This window comes from Heteronotia binoei, chromosome 11, assembly GCF_032191835.1.
Source record: "Heteronotia binoei isolate CCM8104 ecotype False Entrance Well chromosome 11, APGP_CSIRO_Hbin_v1, whole genome shotgun sequence".
In the NCBI taxonomy this organism is placed as follows: Eukaryota; Metazoa; Chordata; class Lepidosauria; order Squamata; family Gekkonidae; genus Heteronotia; species Heteronotia binoei.
This window is the reverse complement of record NC_083233.1, coordinates 11,864,276-11,885,609: the sequence shown is the minus strand read 5'-3', so window position 1 is coordinate 11,885,609 and position 21,334 is coordinate 11,864,276. Positions and strand designations below refer to the sequence as shown.

The 21,334-nt window shown below is 51.0% G+C and overlaps 1 protein-coding gene across 1 annotated transcript in view; it reads right to left on the bottom strand.

Moving 5' to 3' along the window:
• The window catches only part of CHRDL1 (chordin like 1), a 73,016-nt gene that overhangs the window by 39,034 nt on the left and 12,648 nt on the right, over positions 1–21,334 (bottom strand). Inside the window, exon 3 of the mRNA XM_060250113.1 lies at positions 20,954–21,047. Within this exon, the coding sequence (XP_060106096.1) occupies positions 20,954–21,047 (94 nt within the window). The remainder of the gene's footprint in view (positions 1–20,953; positions 21,048–21,334) is intronic.

Below are 21,334 nucleotides of genomic sequence, written 5' to 3'. Positions count from 1 at the left end.
GTTCCACGGGTGCTGGTGGGTTAAGAGGAGTAAGAAAGATTCACTACAATGATATCAAGGCCTCTGGATTGACTTAGGAGGTGTCTGAAGGGAACTGCAAAGCACAGTTCTCTTGTGCTTGGCCTCTGCTGGTGGCTCCAGGCATTTCCACTGGGAAACAAAAGAGGGTTTAGCTGCAGGAGAGAATTTCTGCCGGGCTGAGGGGTTTGTCAGGTGCCCACCACATCAGTCCCGATGCTAACCTGAGAATACTACCATAGTCTCTCCACCCATTTCCCCCTCTTCTTCCTCTTTTTCTTTGTTTTTTTCCCTAGACTGGCGAGTAGAGGCTAGAATCTGTATGAGGAGCAGCTGAAGGATTCAAAAGTGCAAAAATCACATCTGTTATTTTATCCCTAAAGGAGATAAAGTTTAAATAGCAATCTTTTTGAACAGTGAAAGAAGAAATTCTGTTAGGAACCTGAATTGCAAACATATAAGCTCGCTCATCCATCCATCCATCCATCCATCCATCCATCCATCCATCCATCCATCCATCCATCCATCCATCTTTGCCATTTGGGTACCTAGCAGAATATATATAATTCTACTCAACTTCCATTCTTTATTTTCTTTTTCTAGACTTAAATAAAAGAGGCTGGAGCTGGTATGAGTAGAAGTTAAAGGATCCAAAGGTGCAAACAATTACATTTATTCAGCCACTATTATTCTATTTCTAAAGGAGATAAAATTTAAATGCCAATGCTTTTGAACAGTGAAACAAGAAATTCTGTTAGGAATCAGGATTGCAAACTTCTTTTGAACGAAAATACTTTGTGCATGCTTATAATTCTAATTAACTTCAGAACTGTAGGCTGTGTGCTTATCATTCTAACTAACTTCAGAACTGTAGGCGATAAGGTATATAACATCCAGTGCTGTTTTCAAAGTCATTGGGAAACTTTCCAAGGATTTAAATAGGCTTTAAAGAAACTCTAGAATCCGCATTCAAGAATGGCAAATCCAGACCCCTCTATCCTTTAGCTGTACTGTAACGTAATAGTTAAATAAAATACAAAGTGATTTGGGAGAAGGGCTCAGGATTCATTCTCTAAACGGGTTACTTTTTTAGCAACAGCTGAAAGGAGTGAAAAGAGGCTGGGAAGCAATCCAGTGTCAAACAACCACCAATGAGAACACTAACTGAATCCAGATGTTCAGCCTTAAGACACAGGTGCCAAACACATTACCCTACCCAGTCCTTTTTTGAAAGAAACTTCAAGGGCTGTGCTAAGCTTATGAACGCCAGGCCAATTTAGGGTCTCTTGTCCTTTAACAGCCAGCCAGCCAGCCAGTAGCACGCGCAAGATCACCCACCGCTTGGCAGTTTTAAACCGGTACAGCTGTAAACGGCATGCTCACTGTATCAAGTGAATGGTGCCCTTTCAATTCTGGTGATCGGGTTTCTTCAACTTTCTTGAGCAAAAGGTGGTTTGCTCTCCAATGCTTTTGTATTTGTGGGTGTGAGCGTGCAGCTTAATTTCCTGTGCTTTATTTTGTTTTTACGGTGGCATAAGAAATCGCTCAACAATAGCATGAAGGAGACATTGAAAAAGATGTTTTCTCCAGCTCTGTTTTTAGAGCACGGCGATCTAAATCCAGCTTTCGCTGCCCCCCTACAAGAGCCAACTGGACGCTCCGACCTGGGTGGCCCTACCTTGTCAGATCTCGGAAGCTTAAGCAGGTTCAGTCTCAATTCGTACTTGGATGGGAGTCCACCAAGGGAGTTCAGGGCTCCTATGCAGAGGAAGGCAATAGCCAACCCCCCTCTGAACATCTCTTGCCTTGAAAATCCTATAGGGGTTCCAAAAGTCGGCTGTGACTTGACGGTACTTTCTACCACCATCAGCCCACTGGATTCCACAGAAGACCCACAAGGCAGAAGGCTTCCTTGGAGAACTGACTGTATCTGAACATGGAGGTCCCTTTTAGTCATCATGGCAAAGAACCATGGATGGACCTTTTTTCCTTCATGAATCTGTCCAATATTCGCTTACAATGTAAGGAGCTGGAAAGATAATTTCTGACTTCCTTGCAAACTTCATGAACGTCTGATGCTTCTTGAAGTTTGTCTGAAACAGTCCAGGCCTGTGCAACAGACAATTATTTCTGTGATTAACAACGTGGCTCCTTCCATGCTTTGCAACATAATAATGCCCTCTTATAGTTGTCAATCTCCAGGTGGAGCCTGGAAATCGCCCAGAACTACAACTGGCCTCCAGGCTCTACAGATCAGTTCCCCTGGAGAAAATGGCTGGTGGACTCTATGGCATTTTATCCCCCTGAGGTCCCTCCTTGCCCCAAAGCCCACCCTCCCCAGGCTCCGCTCCCAAAATCTCCAGGAATTTGACAACCTGGAGTTGGCAACCCTACTTATAATTTAGGCATGAAATTGCTTTATACCAAATCAGACTGTTTGAATTGGATTATATGCTGACTCACCAGCTACTTTTGGACTGGAGGTACTGAAGAAAAAATTCAAGACATAAGGCATATAGGGTTGCCAACTCTGGGTTAGGAAATTCCTGGAGATCTGGACGCAGACCCTGGGGAGTTTGGGAAGGGAAGAGACTTCAGCCGAATATAATGCCCTAGAGTCCACTCTCCAAAGTTGCCATTTTTTTCAGGGGAAATTACCTCTGCCACCTGGAGATCAGTTATAATTTCGGGAGATCTTTAGGCCCTATTAGGGCTGCCAGCTTCCAGGTGGAGGCTGGACCTCCAGACTACAAACATCACTTTATTGTTGTTCAGTCGCACAGTCGAGTCTGACTCTTTGCGACACCATGGACAAAGTCACGCCAGACCCTCTTGTCTTCCACCATCCTCTGAAATCTACTCAAATTCGTGTTTGTTACATCAGTAACGCTGTCCAGCCATCTCCTCTTTTGCCGTCCCCTTCTTCTTTTGCCTTCTGTCTTTCCCAGCATCAGCATCTTCTCCAGGGAGTGCTCCCTTCTCATTTGGTGGCCAAAGTATTTGAGCTTCAGCTTCAGCATCTGACCTTCCAGGGAACAGCCTGGGTTGATTTTCCTAAGGACTGACTGATTGGATCTTCTTGCAGTCCAAGGAACTCTCAAGATTCTTCTCCAGCACCACATCTCAAAAGCATCTATTCTTCTGCGCTCAGCCTTCCTTATGGTCCAGCTCTCACAGCCATACATTACTACTGGGATTACCGTCATTTTGACTGTACGGACTTTTCTTGGCAGGGTGATGTCTCTACTTTCTATTATACTGCCCAGGTTCACCATAGCTGTCCTCCCAAGGAGCAAATGTCTTTTAATTTCATGGCTACGGTCGCCATCTTGGATCCCAGAAATGTGAAGTCTGTCACTACTTCCCTGTCTTCCCCTTCTGTTTGCCAAGGTGTGATGGGGCCGGATGCCATGATCTTAGTTTTTCTGATGTTGAGTTTCAAGCCTCATTCTAACCATGTATTCCACTTCTCCTGGAGAAAACCGCTGTTTTGGGGGGGGGGGGGGGTGTGGATTCTATGGCATTATACCCTACTGAGGTCCCTCCCTCCCATAAACTCCATTCTCCCAGGCTCCACCTTCAAGCCTCCAGGTATTTCCAAACCCAGAGTTGGCATGGCAACCCTACTCTACCTGGAGGCTGGCAACCATACCTAAGCCTTAGGTCTGCCACTAGCATCTAAAGTTAGTTGTGGGCAGGGCTTTTTTTTAGTAGGAACTCACAGGAACGCAGTTCCGGCTGGTTTGGCATCAGGAGGTGTGGCCTAATATACAAATGAATTCCTGCTGGGCTTTTTCTACCAGTTGCAGGGTAGGGGGAGACAGACAAAGGAGAGCAGTGAAGGGAGGGATTTGCATGACTATGTACAGGATGAGAAAAGCAGCACACCGACATGATGACTATGCTTTTGGAACTTAAAAATACTTATGGCGAGGGGTGGGGGGGGGCCTCTGTTTTTGATCAGAATGGTGATGCTGGATCTTTCTGTTAATTCTACTCCACGTTGACCTTTGCTTTTGAACTGCAGTACGCAAGAGTTTTCTACAATTAATGTTTTAGGCTTCTGTGCAAACTAAGTCTTGTCACTCATTTGGATACCACCATGAGTTAAATAATGAGCTAATGCATGAGCATGGTTTTTTTTTTAAAAAGCCCCATTTCCCCACTTTGAGTTTTTGTGACTTCGCAAAGCAAAGCAACGATCGGGAGAGGGAGAGAAAGCGAAGAAGCCGTTTGAACCTGATACACGTTGGAAAACCATAAATTCTCAGGAGCCTGAACATAAATGTGTAACTAATCATAACTGTTCCTGGAGCCTTCAAGGAGTCTGGGTCACAAGCTGAAAACAGCGCATGGAGCCAGATGGGCTGACCCAGATGGCAGAACGTGGTGTTAGCCAGCCAGGCGTTTGGAAAGATCAAAGCACGAGGTGGAAGATGGAAAATCTTTGTTAAAGGCTGAAGGGGATTTATTCCAGTGGAAACTTTGCTTCACACTCTTGTCCTGCAGTGGCATTAGAACTTGCCAACGGAGACCCAAAATGCATAACATGGTTCTCCTCTCCTCCGTTTTATTCCTACAACATCCCTGCGAAGGAGGTGAGGCGGGGAGTGCATGACTGGCTCAAGGTTACCCAGCAAGTTTCCATGATGGGAGAATGGATTCGAAACCTGGGTCTCCCGGATCCTAATCTGACATTCTAATTTTGGGGTTGCCAAAGTTGCTTAACGTAAGAGCCACACAGAATAAACTTCAGATGTTTGAGAGCTGCAAGACATGATGGTCAGATGTTTGAGAGGAGGGAGGGAGGAAGGCAGGCAAATAGATGGGAGAGGGAGAGGTGGAAAGAAAGCAGCTTTAACTTTAAATGCATTCTCCAAGCCAGCTGATGGGGCTATGGGGACTTCGAGAGCCACACAATGTGTGTGAAAGAGCTACGTGTGGCTCCCGAGCTGCGGTTTGGCCACCCCTGCCCTAGTGTCCCCCAAGGCTGTGACATAACTTCCAGGTATGTACCCGGAAGTGACATCAGGGCATCATCTAATGCCAATCCTCCCCTCCACCCATTCTACACCCCCTGCTGCTCACCAAAGCGGCAGGCTGGTCTCCCTAGCTGTATTTGATCTGTCGGTTCATTAATGCTGTACCTTTGCATATGAATCAGGAACAAATACGTTGTTTCTTTGTTTTGATATAACAAAGAGGTGTTTGATCCTGGCTGCAATAGCACAAGAAACGGCTGCATATTCTGACGGAAGCACCATATTTAGAGGCAGTAAACCGGGGGTGTCAAACATGCAGTTCGGGGGCCGAATCAGGTCTCCGGAGGGCTCCTATCAGGCCTTCAATCAACTGCCGGTCATCTGCTTCCTTCTCCCTATACCTTGCTTCCTTCTGCATAACAGGCTTGCTCAATTGCACGGAAGCTACAGAATAAAACCTCTGTTTTCTCCATTGGCTGAGGCTCCTTCCTTGGGGAGGAATAGCTTGCTTTGCCAGGCACAGCAGAGCTACTGAGCCAAGCCTCTCTTCCTTCTATTGGCTGAGGTTCCTCCCCTTCCTGGTCCCCTGGGGAAGGAAAGAGAGCCAGAGCGTCCTTTGCCCAGTTCCCTGGCTCCCATGGGAGAAATACAAAGAAAGCATATTTAAGACCAATGAGTGCTAACGTTTTAAGTTTTTAAAAAATATATATTTGCATTTGTCTGTGTTCTTTATTCAAATTTCTATCTCTGCTACCTAATCTTAAATAGGTACATACATGGCCCAGCCCAACCAGACATGGCCCGACCCAACATGTTCTCTTTTATGTCAGATCCAGCCCTCGTAACAAATGAGTTCGACATCCCTGCAGTAAACCTTGCAATACAAGTGGGGGAGGAGGCATTGTCAGGGAAAGAAAGGCTTTGGGTCTTGTCTTTTGGCCTCTGTGTGACACAGCAGGCTAATGGGGTGACTAGCTCTGGGTGGGGAAATACCTGGAGATTTACCCGGGGAGGGTGAGGTTTGGGGAGAGGAAGGACCACAAAAGAGCACAATACCACAGTGCGCTCCCTCTAAAGCGGCCATTTTCTCCAGGGAAGACAATCTCTGTTGACTGGAGAGCAATTATAAATAGTGGGAGACCTCCAGGTCACACCTGGAGGAGGTTGGCAACCCTATAAGCTGTGCCAGCTGTCTGGCCAGCTGGGCACCTCTTATGTTCTTCTGCCACCTCCCACTTGTGAGATTTGCAAGTGCTTGCGTGAAAAAGAACCTGCTTCCTCGTTCATTGGAAGGCATCACGTAGCATTCGAAAGGGTTGCATCCGACGGATGTGTTTGTTCGTCACTACAGCACAGGTGATGATTCTCTCCCAGGGCCTCCTAGAAGGTTTGTAAGATGCTCAGAGCCAAGCCGGCTGGCTGCCCACCCACAGGGGGAATAAGCCACAGCAGCTCCTGTTGCTTAGCACTCTCTAAGCCCCAAAACTAGGGATGCCGATCCCCAGGCGGGACAACACAAGAAAACACTGCATAGAATACTTATACACTATATACTCAGGCTTTACTTTTTAAATATATTTTTGTCTTTCAAATGCACTAGCTTGTAACATAAACTGCACTTGAAATAACAAATTACTCCATGGTGGTACGTTGTGCCATTGTATTCACACGACTTCCCCGTGACCTTACTGGCCATGGAAAAGAGGGAATCGCCTGAAAAGAGGAGATGGAGAAAAAGCCATCAAGAACAGCAGCACATCGCTGCTCAGTTGATGAGGTTTTGACTACGATGCTACAGTAACCTTCAGGACAAGATGATAGTCGTACGCTCTACATGGTACGCTCAAAAGCAATGCAGCACGTACAACCGGTTCAAAACTCAGCAGTGCGGATATTAAGGTAGTGGGGTGGGAGGTTATATGCCCCAATTCTTTGGTCTCTACCTTCATTGCTTATTTCCAGGGCTTGTTTGTAGAGAAAGCCCAGCAGAAACTCATTTGCATATTAGGCCACACCCCCAGACACCAAGCCAGAACCGCGTTCCTGTGCTTTCCTGCTCAAAAAAAAAAAAGCCCTGCTTATTTCCATGTTCAGCTCAAGGTGCCAGTTTTAACCTTGAAAGCCCTTCACGATCTGGGACCTTTATACCTTAGGGACAGAGCTTTCTTTTTGCAGCAGGAAATAACTGCACTTGAAATAACAAATCACTTATACCAGCCACATACTCTCCAAAACAAATATCTGAAAGGCTCAGTCCTTCAATAAACAGTCCTTGAAAAAGACAGTGATTCATCCAATGTACTCTGGTTGATCCAATGGACTTGCAACTTGGAGAGAAGGAAGCTGTCTTCTAAGTTAATGCTGAGGTATTGTGCGCCAAAAGAAGAAAGTCTCTCAAAGGGAGGTACAGGAAGTCCTTCAAAGGAGCAGCACATAGCTCTTCAGGTGGAGCACAGTGGCAACACGCTGCCTACGTTTACACGCATGTTACTTTTGAAGGCTTTATTAAGCTACAGGGCTTTTTTTTGTAGCAGGAACTCCTTTGCATATTAGGCCACACACCCCTAATGTAGCCAATCTTCCTGGAGCTTCTAGTAGGCTCTGTACTAAGGGCCCTGTAAGCTCTTGGAGGAGTGGCTACATCAAGGGTGTGTGGCCTATTATGCAAAGGGGTTCCTGCTAAAAAAAAAGCCCTGGCTACAATTATGTCTGGAACTAACATGCATGCAACCCTAGTAAACTTAATAGTCAATTTATCTGGTAGGAAGCTTACTGATACAGAACGTAGAGTTCTCAATCTTGGCTTAGGTTTTGCTCTAGTAGAAATTTATCATTTACCGCACAGGTTGATTTCTATACGTTTTATGTGTTTACTTAAATTAAGATTTCTTTTTGATGATGATCTTGGTAATAAATTTAAACCCAAATCAGCATATATCCCAAATGTGAGCGAACCTTTGTTAATTGAACATATGAATATATGAAGCTGCCTTAGGGTGACCATAATGTCTGAAGGCCAGCCAGGGACACTGGGGGGGGGGGGGGTGCGCGCGTGCGAGGCGCGCGCGCCGCCGGAAACAGGAAGTGACGTCACTTCCGGTGACGTCACTTCCGGTGATGTCATGCCACCACCGGAAACAGGAAGTGGCATCACTTCCTGTGACATCATTTCCCCCGCGTCACCTGCCGGAAACAGGAAGTGACTTCACAGCACTTCCTGTGACGTCCCCAAAAATCCCCCAAATATCACCGCCGGAAACAATTTTGTTCTCAAATCCTGTATATACTTCATCAGTATATGGGATAAGGCACTTTCTCAACTGTGCTGCATAATGCAGCCTATTTATTTTGTCCTGTTGGCTCTGTTGGCTCTATCTGCGCCACCTTCATCACTTTCGGGGTGTGGATCCCCCAGTGGGGTGGTCTCCCGACTCCCTCCGCTGACTGTTTCTGATAGCCCTGCGCCCCCTCTTTCATTTGATATGTGTCCCGTGCGGGTGCCACCCTCCCGTCGGGAGATGCCGCAAAATGAGCCCCCTTGAGGCTTATGGCGGCAGGGCTCGGGGGAAGCGAGCTAGACTGCTGTTCTTTTGAGGGGTTATAGAGTGTTTCGAGCCCGTCCCTGTGGCATCGGTCCCATCGTTGTGGGACCAAGGGGGCCGGCGCAGCGGCACGCCGAAGCAGCCTGTCACTAATAACACCGGTCAAGATGCAGGACAGGAACCTGGAAGTGACCGACAGGCTGCTTCAGCGTGCCGCTGCGCCGGCCCCCTGGGCCCCACAATGATGGGACCGATGCCACAGGGACGGGCTCGAAACACTCTATAACCCCTCAAAAGAACAGCAGTCTAGCTCGCTTCCCCCGAGCCCTGCCGCCATAAGCCTCAAGGGGGCTCATTTTGCGGCATCTCCCGGCGGGAGGGTGGCACCCGCACGGGACACATATCAAATGAAAGAGGGGGTGCAGGGCTATCAGAAACAGCCGGCGGAGGGAGTCGGGAGACCACTCCACTGGGGGATCCACACCCCGAAAGTGATGAAGGTGGCGCAGATAGAGCCAACAGAGCCAACAGGACAAAATAAATAGGCTGCATTATGCAGCACAGTTGAGAAAGTGCCTTATCCCATATACTGATGAAGTAAATACAGGATCTGAGAACAAAATTGCACTAGAAGACACAAACACAAAGCTCCCTTACACTGAATCAGTGCTTGGGTCCACCAAAGTCAGTATTGTCACATAAGAGAAGCCCTGTTGGATCAGGCCAGTGGCCCCTCCAGTCCAACACTCTGCGTCACATAATAACATAAGAGAAGCCCTGTTGGATCAGGCCAGTGGCCCATCCAGTCCAACACTCTGCATCACATAACAACATAAGAGAAGCCCTGTTGGATCAGGCCAGTGGCCCATCCAGTCCAACACTCTGCATCACATAACAACATAAGAGAAGCCCTGTTGGATCAGGCCAGTGGCCCATCCAGTCCAACACTCTGCGTCACATAACAACATAAGAGAAGCCCTGTTGGATCAGGCCAGTGGCCCATCCAGTCCAACACTCTGCGTCACATAACAACATAAGAGAAGCCCTGTTGGATCAGGCCAGTGGCCCATCCAGTCCAACACTCTGCGTCACATAAGAACATAAGAGAAGCCCTGTTGGATCAGGCCAGTGGCCCATCCAGTCCAACACTCTGCGTCACATAAGAACATAAGAGAAGCCCTGTTGGATCAGGCCAGTGGCCCATCCAGTCCAACACTCTGCATCACATAAGAACATAAGAGAAGCCCTGTTGGATCAGGCCAGTGGCCCATCCAGTCCAACACTCTGCGTCACATAAGAACATAAGAGAAGCCCTGTTGGATCAGGCCAGTGGCCCATCCAGTCCAACACTCTGCATCACATAACAACATAAGGAGGGAGGGAGGGAAGGAAGGAAGGAAGGGAGAAAGGGAGGAAGGGAAGAAGGGAAGAAAGGAAGAAGGGAGGGAGGGAAGGAAGGAAGGAAGGGAGGGAAGGGAGGGAGGAAGGAAGGAAGGGAGGGAAGGAAGGAAGGAAGGAAGGAGGGAAGGAAGGAAGGGGGAGGGAGGGAGGGAAGGAAGGAAGGAAGGGGGAGGGAGGGAGGGAAGGAAGGAAGGGGGAGGGAAGGAAGGAAGAAAGGAAGGGAGGAGGGAGGGAAGGAAGGAAGGCAAGGGAGGGAGGGAAGTAAGGAAGAAAGGAAGGGAGGGAGGAGGGAGGGAAGGAAGGAAGGGAAGGGAGTGAGGGAAGGAAGGAAGAAAGGAAGAAAGGGAGGAGGGAGGAGGGAGGGAGGGAAGGAAGGAAGGGAAGGGAGTGAGGGAAGGAAGGAAGGAAGAAAGGAAGGAAGGAAGGGAGGGAGGGAGGAGGGAGGGAAGAAAGGAAGGCCGCCCCCCGCCCCCCCCGCTTTCGGCCCCCTTACCTTATTCCAGGGCGGCGGATCCAGCGGCGGCGGCGGCGGGGAGTCCTCCGGCGGCGGCCTCGCGACGAGGGAGGGAGGGAGCTGCCGGGGCTGGCCTCTGGAGGCCTCCAGGGACCAGCGCCGGGCCTCTCCGCTACCGGCGCTGGCCTCTGGAGGCCTCCAGGGACCAGCGCCGGCTGCTCCGCGGCTTCCCTGCGGCCTCCGCTGGTCCCTGGAGGCCCTCCAGAGACTCTGGAGGGCCTCCAGGGACCAGCGGAGGCCGCGGGGAAGCCTTCGCTGGCCGGCGCTGGTCCCGGAAGGCCTTCCAGAGGCTCTGGAAGGCCTTCCGGGACCAGCGCCGGGTGCCCCGCGGCTTCCCCGCGGCCTCCGCTGGTCCCTGGAGGCCCTCCAGAGACTCTGGAGGGCCTCCAGGGACCAGCGGAGGCCGCGGGGAAGCCTTCGCTGGCCGGCGCTGGTCCCCGAAGGCCTTCCAGAGGCTCTGGAAGGCCTTCCGGGACCAGCGCCGGGTGCCCCGCGGCTTCCCCGCGGCCTCCGCTGGTCCCTGGAGGCCCTCCAGAGACTCTGGAGGGCCTCCAGGGACCAGCGGAGGCCGCGGGGAAGCCTTCGCTGGCCGGCGCTGGTCCCAGAAGGCCTTCCAGAGGCTCTGGAAGGCCTTCCGGGACCAGCGCCGGGTGCCCCGCGGCTTCCCCGCGGCCTCCGCTGGTCCCTGGAGGCCCTCCAGAGACTCTGGAGGGCCTCCAGGGACCAGCGGAGGCCGCGGGGAAGCCTTCGCTGGCCGGCGCTGGTCCCCGAAGGCCTTCCAGAGGCTCTGGAAGGCCTTCCGGGACCAGCGCCGGGTGCCCCGCGGCTTCCCCGCGGCCTCCGCTGGTCCCTGGAGGCCCTCCAGAGACTCTGGAGGGCCTCCAGGGACCAGCGGAGGCCGCGGGGAAGCCTTCGCTGGCCGGCGCTGGTCCCAGAAGGCCTTCCAGAGGCTCTGGAAGGCCTTCCGGGACCAGCGCCGGGTGCCCCGCGGCTTCCCCGCGGCCTCCGCTGGTCCCTGGAGGCCCTCCAGAGACTCTGGAGGCCCTCCAGGGACCAGCGGAGGCCGCGGGGAAGCCTTCGCTGGCCGACGCTGGTCCCAGAAGGCCTTCCAGAGGCTCTGGAAGGCCTTCCGGGACCAGCGCCGGGTGCCCCGCGGCTTCCCCGCGGCCTCCGCTGGTCCCTGGAGGCCCTCCAGAGACTCTGGAGGGCCTCCAGGGACCAGCGGAGGCCGCGGGGAAGCCTTCGCTGGCCGGCGCTGGTCCCCGAAGGCCTTCCAGAGGCTCTGGAAGGCCTTCCGGGACCAGCGCCGGGTGCCCCGCGGCCTCTCCGCGGCCTCCGCTGGTCGCTGGAGGCCCTCCAGAGTCTCTGGAGGGCTTCCAGCGACCAGCGGAGGCCACGGAGAGGCCTCCACCACTGCCGCCGGGCCCCGCGCGCGGGCGGGGAAGGCGGGGAGTGAGGGTGGGAGCGTCCCTGCGCGTGCGCAGGAGCCCTGCGCAGGCGCAGGGACGCTCCCTCCCTCACTCCCCGCCTTCCCCGCCCGCGGCCCACCGGCTCCGGGGCTGCCTAAACCGGGACCTTTAATGGTCCCGGTATAGGCAGCCCGGGATCCGGGATTGGGTGGCCAGATCCGGGAATGTCCCGGGAGACCGGGACGGTCTGGCCACCCTAAGCTGCCTTCTACTGAATCAGACCCTCTTTGGTCCATCAAAGTCAGTATTGTCTACTCAGATTGGCAGCAGCTCCCCAGGGTCCCAAGCTGAGGTTTTTCACGCCTACTTGGCCTGGGTCCTTTTTTTTGTTGTTGGAGATGCCGGGGATTGAACCTGGGACCTTCTGCTTCCCAAGCAGATGCTCTACCACTGAGCCACCGTCCCTCGCCAATTGCTTTTGAGAAGCTAGTTCTGAAAGATTTGGAGATGTTGGAATCTAAACCGACTGGTAAAAATGCAGTCTGACTTATGAGGAATGCATGGCCATTGAAGGGTTTGATTAATGATCCTGATGTAATAATTAAACCTGCCGATAAGCGTGGGGGGATCGTGCTTATGAATAAAGAGGACTATTGTGTTACGATAAAACGTCTACTAGAGGTTTCAGGGCATTACAAGACATTGGCAACTGACCGGGTGAATCATATTTTAAAAATAGTTAAAATAATGGTACGGGAGGCATTAGCACTGGGGCACATTAATGAGCAGACTGAGAAATTTTTAATTAATGAATATTCAAGGTGCCCAGTTCTATACGCACTACCCAAAATACACAAGAGTGACACCCCTCCCCCAGGCCGTCCAATTTTGTCTGGATCAGGATTTATATTAGAGCCTCCTGCTCAATACCTAGACCATTTTTGAGACCTTTCGTTCCTCGCATTAAATCACTCAAGGGAGCTTTGTCTCTCGAAAGCTATACTCTGAAATTCTTTGTTGGATTCTAGTATGTTACTGGACTCACAACTCGCTGCTCGTTATGATGGATGGGATCTCTGTGGAAGGAGTGATTCTCTGAAATGGGAAGGAATAAAAAGCGGGCAAACGAGAGGATATTATGGCCTAAACTGCACTTTTGCTGGCTCCATATCAGAGAACAAGGACCAGCTTTAAGTTTCCCACCGGCTGAGTTTAAAAACTCAGGTTTCTCCATCACTTCACCTGCCATGGATTTTATTTCTTGGGCAAGCAAGAGCGGGAAATGGCTTCTGTTCCCTAGAGAGGACAGTCCCTATTGTTTTGTTCTCCTAACCTCCTCCTTTAGGTCTCAAACATTCTCATTTATCGCAATTCACCCATATTGCTAGACGTGTTGACCTTCTTATCCCCGCCCCCCACCCCACCCCACCCCCAATTCTATTCTGTCTGACATTTGCTCATATCAGCAGCAAGAGTAACCCGGCAGCCCTCTGGAGAATGTTGAATAAATACCTCCTTTGCAATGCTGTGTAACTAATACCCTTTTATAACTGGAAATCAGGAGCCGGAGGGGGGGTGGAGGCAGGGGGGGCAGGCAGCGAACCTACCAGACATTAGGCCATGTCGGGAATTTTGCAACCAAACCGTGCGAGATCTTGCTTCATCCGCTTTGTACAGTGGCTCCGAACAATGACCGTATAATACGTGTACAGTCTGTGGGAGTTCATTATGCAATGTACAGACTGCTTTATATAGCCATAAACATCAACAGCTCTGATTTACAGCTCCTTTGCCTAATTAAGAAGCTCAGCTCTTTTGCACAGAGGACTCCAGTTGTACACAGCTTCTATTTAAGGCTGCCTCTCCCAAGGAAAACGACCATTCGTCGCTCATTTGGGCACAGAGGTGGCCTTTCACATGTTTCGACAGCAAGCACCACCGGATCCTAGGCTCAGAGGACACGAACCTGGCCACTCTGCCTCTGAGGATGCTGTCATGATATGACCTAACTATGCCTCCACCTGGTGGACATTGCCTGGGAAAGGAAACATCAGGCAACGGGTTCCAACAATGAGAACCGCTACGGTGTAGTGGTGACAGTGTCAGGATGTGGGATGCTCGAGTTCTAGTCCCCACTCTACCAATGGAAGCTCACTAGGAGACTGATCTCCCTCGCAGACTAATCTACCTCACAGGGCTCTTGCGAGGAACCAGAAAGCTTCCAATATGTATAATAAGTCCCACCAAACAATGGGCACATCCACAAACCAATTGCCCTCTCACCACACCCCCTCCAGCCTAGAAATAGCAGCTCTCCAGCAGCCCTGGCCTCACTCAATGCACAGCAGCCAAGAAGGTCAGAGCGCCTGCTCCGGCTGCAACGCCACTGAGGATGTTCTCCGCAGCTGAGAACGAAACGTCTGGAAGAAAAACTTTCTCCAGTAGAACACGGCACTTGAGCCCGAAAGATTCTACAAACCCTAATGATGATGCCAGCCGTGAAAACCTGAAATCTTTGATAACTTCCAATATGTACTTTATCACACTTCTAGCTACCATCCAGAGCACAACACAGAGATGGTTCTTTGCAGACAAGCCCTGTGATATAGCCACATTTGTCCCAGTTACGCAGGGACTTCCTTTAAAGGATTTTCACTAGGCAGTCTTTGCAATACCTGCCTGGTGAAGGGAATGAACAGATTGAAAAGACCAGAATGGCACCAAGAGTCAAACTACTACTGAACAAGCTCAAAAGTGACTGTGGCAAAACACTTACAGCTCATAAGGACATAAGGGAAACCATGTTGGATCAGGCCAATGGCTCATCCAGTCCAGCACTCTGTGACACACAATGGCCAAAACCCAGGTGCCATCAGGTGGTCCATCAGCAGGGCCAGAACTCTAGAAGCCCTCCCACTGTTGCCCTCCAAGCACCAAGAATACAGAGCATCACTGCCCCAGACTGTTCTCTATGCCTTGTGGCGAATAGCCACTGATGGACCTCTGATCCAGATATTTATCCAGTCCTCTTTTAAAGCTGTCTGTGCTTGTAGCTGCTGCCCCTTTTTGAATTCCACATGTTAAACACTCTTTGGGTGAAGAAGTACTTCCTTTGATCTGTTTTAAACGTACTGCTCATCAATTTCATTGAGGGCCCACAAGTTCTTGCATTATGAAAAAGGGAGAAAATCATTTCTTCCTCTACCTTCTCTATCCCATGCATACTTTTGTAAACATCAGACATGTCCTCAAGACATGTTCTTCAAGCTTAAGAGCCCTAACCTTTTTAACCTCCATCATAGGAAAGGTGTTCCACCCTTTGGAGAGCCATTTTGGTGTAGTGGTTAAGTATGCAGACTCTTATCTGAGAGAACCGGGTTTGATTTCCCACTCCTCCACTTGCACCTGCTGGAATGGCCTTGGGTCAGCCATAGCTATCGCAGGAGTTGTCCTTGAAAGGGCAGCTGCTTGCAAGAGCCCTCTCAGCCCTACTCACCTCAAAGGGTGTCTGTTGTGGGGGGAGAAGACATAGGAGATTGTAGGCCGCTCTGAGTCTCTGATTCAGGGAGAAGGGCGGGGTATAAATCTGCAATTCTTCTTTTTCTTCTTCTCTTAATCATTTCAGTTGCCCTTTTCTGCACCTTTTCCAAAGTCCAAACCACTCCAACAGTGACTTCTACCCCACTTGGGATCTCTCCAAGGCCTTCCTCTGGCAATAGGTTTTTATTGCCAGAGGAAGAGGAGAGCCAGTTTGGTGTAGTGGTTAAGTGTGTGGACTCTTATCTGGGAGAACCAGGTTTGATTCCCCACTCCTCCACTTGCACCTGCTGGAATGGCCTTGGGTCAGCCATAGCTCTGGCAGAGGTTGTCCTTGAAAGGGCAGCTGCTGGGAGAGCCCTCTCCAGCCCCACCCACTTCAGAGGGTGTCTGTTGTGAGGGGAGAAGACATAGGAGATTGTAAGCCGCTCTGAGTCTCTGATTCAGGGAGAAGGGCGGGGTATAAATCTGCAATTCTTCTTCTTCTTCTTTTAATTGCTTATAGACAGCTTCCTAAACTGTTTTTCAAATCAGCCCCTCGCCAGCAACAATGGAGCATAAAATGGAGTTGTTAGCCCAGGGTGCAGATGCTGAAACAAGTGCTTCCCTCATCCTTCACATATCCTTCCAGGCAACACTGAAACAGGATCTAATCGCATTGGGTACACAATCACCTGAACAGCCTAGGTTAGCCTGATCTCATCAGATCTCAGAAGCTCTGGTTTGTACTTGGATGGGAGGCCACCAAGGGAGCCCAGCGTCACTTTGCAAAGGCGGGCAATGGCCAGCCACCTCTGTTTGTCTCTTGCCTTGGCTTGGATGGGCCAGGCTAGCCTCATCTTGTCAGATCTTGGAACCTAAGCAGGGCTGGCTCTGGTTAGTACCTGTGTGGGAGACCACCAAGGGAGTCCCAGGTTGCTATGCAGAGGCAGGCAACAGCAAACCGCCCCTGTATCACCATCACTGCTTTATTACAGGATGTAACCAGCACAAAACGGTACAAACAGATCGAAAACCAATATCAAAATATAACCATAATAGTATGAAATTTCAATACCAGTGTAAAAAGAAGAAGACTGCAAATTTATACCCCGCCATCCTCTCTGAATCAGAGTCTCAGAGCGGCTTACAATCTCCTTTCCCTTCCTCCCCCACAACAGAAACCCTGTGAGGTGGATGGGGCTGAGAGGGCTCTCACAGCAGCTGCCCTTTCAAGGACAGAGTCTCAGAGCGGCTCACAATCTCCTTTCCCTTCCTCCCCCACAACAGACACCCTGTGAGGTGGGTGGGACTGAGACGGCTCTCACAGAAGCTGCCCTTTCAAGGACACAGTCTCAGAGCAGCCTACAATCTCTTTTCCCTTCCTCCCCCACAACAGACAACCTGTGAGGTGGGTGGGGCTGAGAGGGCTCTCACAGCAGCTGCCCTTTCAAGGACAGAGTCTCAGAGCGGCCTACAATCTCCTTTCCCTTCCTCCCCCACAACAGGCACCCTGTGAGGTGTGTGGGGCTGAGAGAGCTCTTACAGAATCTGCCCTTTCAAGGACAACTCTGCCAGAGCTATGGCTGACCCAAGGCCATGCCAGCAGGTGCAAGTGGAGGAGTGGGGAATCAAACCCGGTTCTCCCGGATAAGAGTCCGCGCACTTCACCACTACACCAAACTGGAAAAATGGAATCTCATCAGATCTCAGAAGCTAAACAGGGTTGGACTTGGTCAGTACTTGGAAGGGAGACTACCAAGGAAGCCCAGGGTCACTATGCAGAAGCAGGCAATGGCAAACCACCTCTGAATGTCTCTGGCCTTGAAAACTCAGGGGTCGCCTACGTTGGCTGTGACTCGATGACCCATGACAAACTCTCTCTCTCTCCATGGCTTGTGTTCTTGGTTTGGGGGATTTTACTTTTAGAACCATGTGCCTAAATACATAAAAAGTTCCATACTATATCAGACCAAATGCCTCTTTAGTCCAGCACTCTCTTCACACTCTGGCTGACCAGCTGCCTCTAGGAAGCCATGGGGCATGACGACTGCAACAGCATCTCTCTTATGCTCCCCAGTCACTGACGGAAGAGGCATCCTGCTTGTGGTACTGGAGGGAGTGGATGTCTGTCATGCCTAGCAGCCATTGACAGCCCCAATTGTCCATTCCCCTTTTAAAGTCTTCCAAGTTGGGGGCCATCATTGCATCCTGTGGCAGCAAGTTCCACAGTCTTACTAAATGTTGCATGAATTCCTTCCTTTTGTTTGTCTTGAATCTCTCCATTTTTCAGCTTCAGTGCATGACCCCGGGTTCTAGTCGTTATGAGAGAGAGAAACTCGACTTCTTGCATTCTACTGTCCCACCCCCTCAAGCTAGATGCTCTTCTTTGGTCCAAAGGAAGAGGCTCGAGGAGGTGGGACGCAAGCCATGCGTTACAAAACCCATTTTTATTTTCTAAGCCTAGAAAGCCCAAGCTCATAAGAACATAAGAGAAGCCATGTCAGATCAGGCCAATGGCCCATCCAGTCCAACATTCTATGTCATACAGGGGCCAAAGCCCAGGGGCCATCAGGAGTTCCACCAATGGGGCCAGAACTCCAGAAGCCCTCCCACTGTTGCTCCCCCCCAAGAACCAAGAATACAGAGCATCACTGCCCCAGTCATAAGAACACAAGAGAAGCCATGTTGGATCAGGCCAATGGCCCATCCAGTCCAACACTCTGTGTCACACAGGGGCCAAAAAACCCAGGCGCCATCAGGAGGTCCATCAGTGGGGCCAGAACTCCAGAAGCCCTCTCACTGTGCCCCCCCCCCCAAAAAAGCACCAAGAATACAGAGCATCACTGCCCCAGTCATAAGAACATAAGAGAAGCCATGTCAGATCAGGCCAATGGCCCATCTAGTCCAACACTCTGTGTCACACAGTGGCCAAAAAAATACCCAAGTGCCATCAGGAGGTCCACCAGTGAGGCCAGAATTCCAGAAGCCCTTCCATTGTTGCCCCTCCCCGACAAGCACCAAGAATACAAAGCATCACTGCCCCAGACAGAGCGTTCCGTCTATCTCTTGTTGCTAATAGCCACGGATGGGCCTCTGCTCCATATGCTCATGCTTGCATGTTGATGTCCTTGCACTTCTTCATTAGGATTGTCATGCAACACCTTTCTCCCCGCACAGCACAGAGCCTTTGTTTTCCCCCAGAAGGGCAGTAGTCGTGTTCTAAGATGTGGTTCCAAAGTCACAACAGTGCCAGCCAAAAACGTACAGCTGAGAACCAAAGATTTCGGCACTGGATGAACGCTCAACCGTCTCTGTACGTCGAGCCCAGTAGGACAACCGGACGGTGCCTGTTAAACAGGCCCATTTGGAAGGCATTCACCTGCCAACCGATGACATGAGTGGAAGTCTGGGAGCTGCAGAACTGGAGGGCAGGAGGTGGGTAGGCTTTCGTCCAACCCCCAGCCAAACAGCTCCTGAGAATACAGGCCTCTCTTGTCATCAATGGAGTGTATAACAGGCTTTGCTGCATGAAAGCATTCCATTGTTATTTTTAGGCAGGGAATTTGTCTGTTTGCTCTGCTCCAGAAGGCTCGGTAGATTACATTGCAGCCAGAAGCCCCGAGCTGAAATGGGAAAGGGACGCATTTTGCAAATACTTTTGTCCTCTGAGATATGAGCCCCACCCCTTTAGCCATTTTTCACATCCCCGTTTGCAAGAGGGGGAATATGGAGGAGGTCGGGGAGAGGGAACACGTCTGCGTTGCCGAAGCGACCTGGCTGATACCGCCCCTCCTCCTGTAGAGGTGCAGCAAGACAGGCAAGCCCACTGGTAGTCACGCTGTGTACAGCAGGGGTCCCCGACCTTTTTGAGCCTGGAATTCTGACATGACACAGTGGGCACAGTAACAAAATGGCTGCTGCAGGAGGCGGAGCCAGCCACCAAATGACTGCCATTGCTTGACTTCAGTAACGTGGTGCAGATCCTTGTGCTGTGGTGGCAGCCACTGCCAAAGCAGCATTTTTTTAAAATCTGCACATCCTAGAGGCAGCTGGAGAGCCAGTGTTGGTGCAGTGATTAAGTGTGCGGACTCTTATCTGGGAGAACCGGGTTTGATTCCCCGCTCCTCCACCTGCAGCTGCTGGAATGGCCTGGGGTCAGCCATAGCTCTGGCAGAGGTTGTCCTTGAAAGGGCAGCTGCTGTGAGAGCCCTCTCCAGCCCCACCCACCTCACAGGGTGTCTGTTGTGGGGGAGGAAGGTAAAGGAGATTGTAGGCCGCTCTGAGATTCTGTCCTTGAAAGGGCAGCTGCTGTGAGAGTCCTCTCAGCCCCACCCACCTCACAGGGTGTCTGTTGTGGGGGAGGAAGGGAAAGGAGATTGTAGGCCGCTCTGAGACTCTGTCCTTGAAAGGGCAGCTGCTGTGAGAGTCCTCTCAGCCCCACCCACCTCACAGGTTGTCTGTTGAGGGGGAGGAAGGGAAAGGAGATTGTAGGCCGCTCTCTGTCCTTGAAAGGGCAGCTGCTGGGAGAGCCCTCTCCAGCCCCACCCACCTCACAGGGTGTCTGTTGTGGGGGAGGAAGGGAAAGGAGATTGTGAGCTGCTCTGAGACTCTTCAGAGTGGAGGGCGAGATATAAATCCAATATCTTCTTCTTCTTCAATCAAAACTCCAGTAGTCCATCAGAAATCCTTCCCAGGCCCTGCCCACTTCCTAAAAACAGTTAGTGGGCATCATGGAATGTGTCAGTGGTGCCATGGCACCCAGAGGCCCAAAGCTGGAGACCCCTGGTGTAGAGGGATGACAACCCCACTCAGATGTAGGGTTGCCAATCCCCAGGTGGGGGCAGGGGATCCCCCGGTTTGGAGGCCCTCCGCCCACTTCAGGGTCGTCAGAAAGCAGGGGGGGGGAGGGAAATGTCTGCTGGGAACTCTTTTGTTCCCTATGGAGATTTATTCCCATAGAAAATCATGGAGAATTGATCTGCGGGTATCTGGGGCTCTGGGGGGGGCTCTTTTGGGGGGTAGAAGCACCAAATTTTCAGTATAGCATCTAGTGCCTCTCCCCAAAATACCTCCCAAGTTTCAAAAAGATTGGACCAGGGGGCCCAATTCTATGAGCCCCAAAAGAAGGTGCCCCTATCCTTCATTATTTCCTATGGAAGGAAGGAATTGAAAAGGTGTGCCGTCCCTTTAAATGTGATGGCCGGAACTCCCTTTGGAGTTCAATTATGCGTTGTCACAGCCTTGATCTTGGCTCCACCCCCAATTTCTCCTGGCTCCACCCCAAAGTCTCCTGGCTCCACCCCCAACGTCCCCAGCTATTTCTTGAATTGGACTTGGCAACCCTACTCAGACGTGCACTTGGAAATGTCGATGTGGAAGAGTTCTCCCCCCTCCCAACAGACTGGAGAAACAAGCGAGTGTGCATGGAAGGAAAAGAGTGGAAGGAAGGGCTTTTCCCCCTTGCAACATTTTTTGCACCTCTCAAAACGGCAGCTTTCACAATGCAGGCCGAACATGGCCTGAATGGTCTGCTCCAGAAAGTTTTGTGGGACTGCAGATAGGTCTTACCTGGACAGCGTGGGCAGCACAGCTGAGGCACATGGACTGGGGTAGAGCAGTGGAGGGCTGGGCATCGTATTCTGTTGCACAGCACGTTTCCATTCTGGGGAAGAGCAAGAGAGCCACAAGGATTATGTTTGTATTACCAAGAGCTTGCAAAGGGTTCTTGTTTGATCCCACATTGATCTCCCCGTTTTTCATAAGAACATAAGGAGAGTCCTACTGGATCAGAACAGTGGTCCATCTACTCCAGTGTTCTGCCTCACAATGTGGCTCGAAGACTGAGTGCTTGGTATGTGGGAGGATATAAGGAACATTGGAGTTATGAGTTGCTTCTAAACTCCTCCTTGACAAAGATCATCTTGGAAACGGAGTTTCTGATCAGACCGG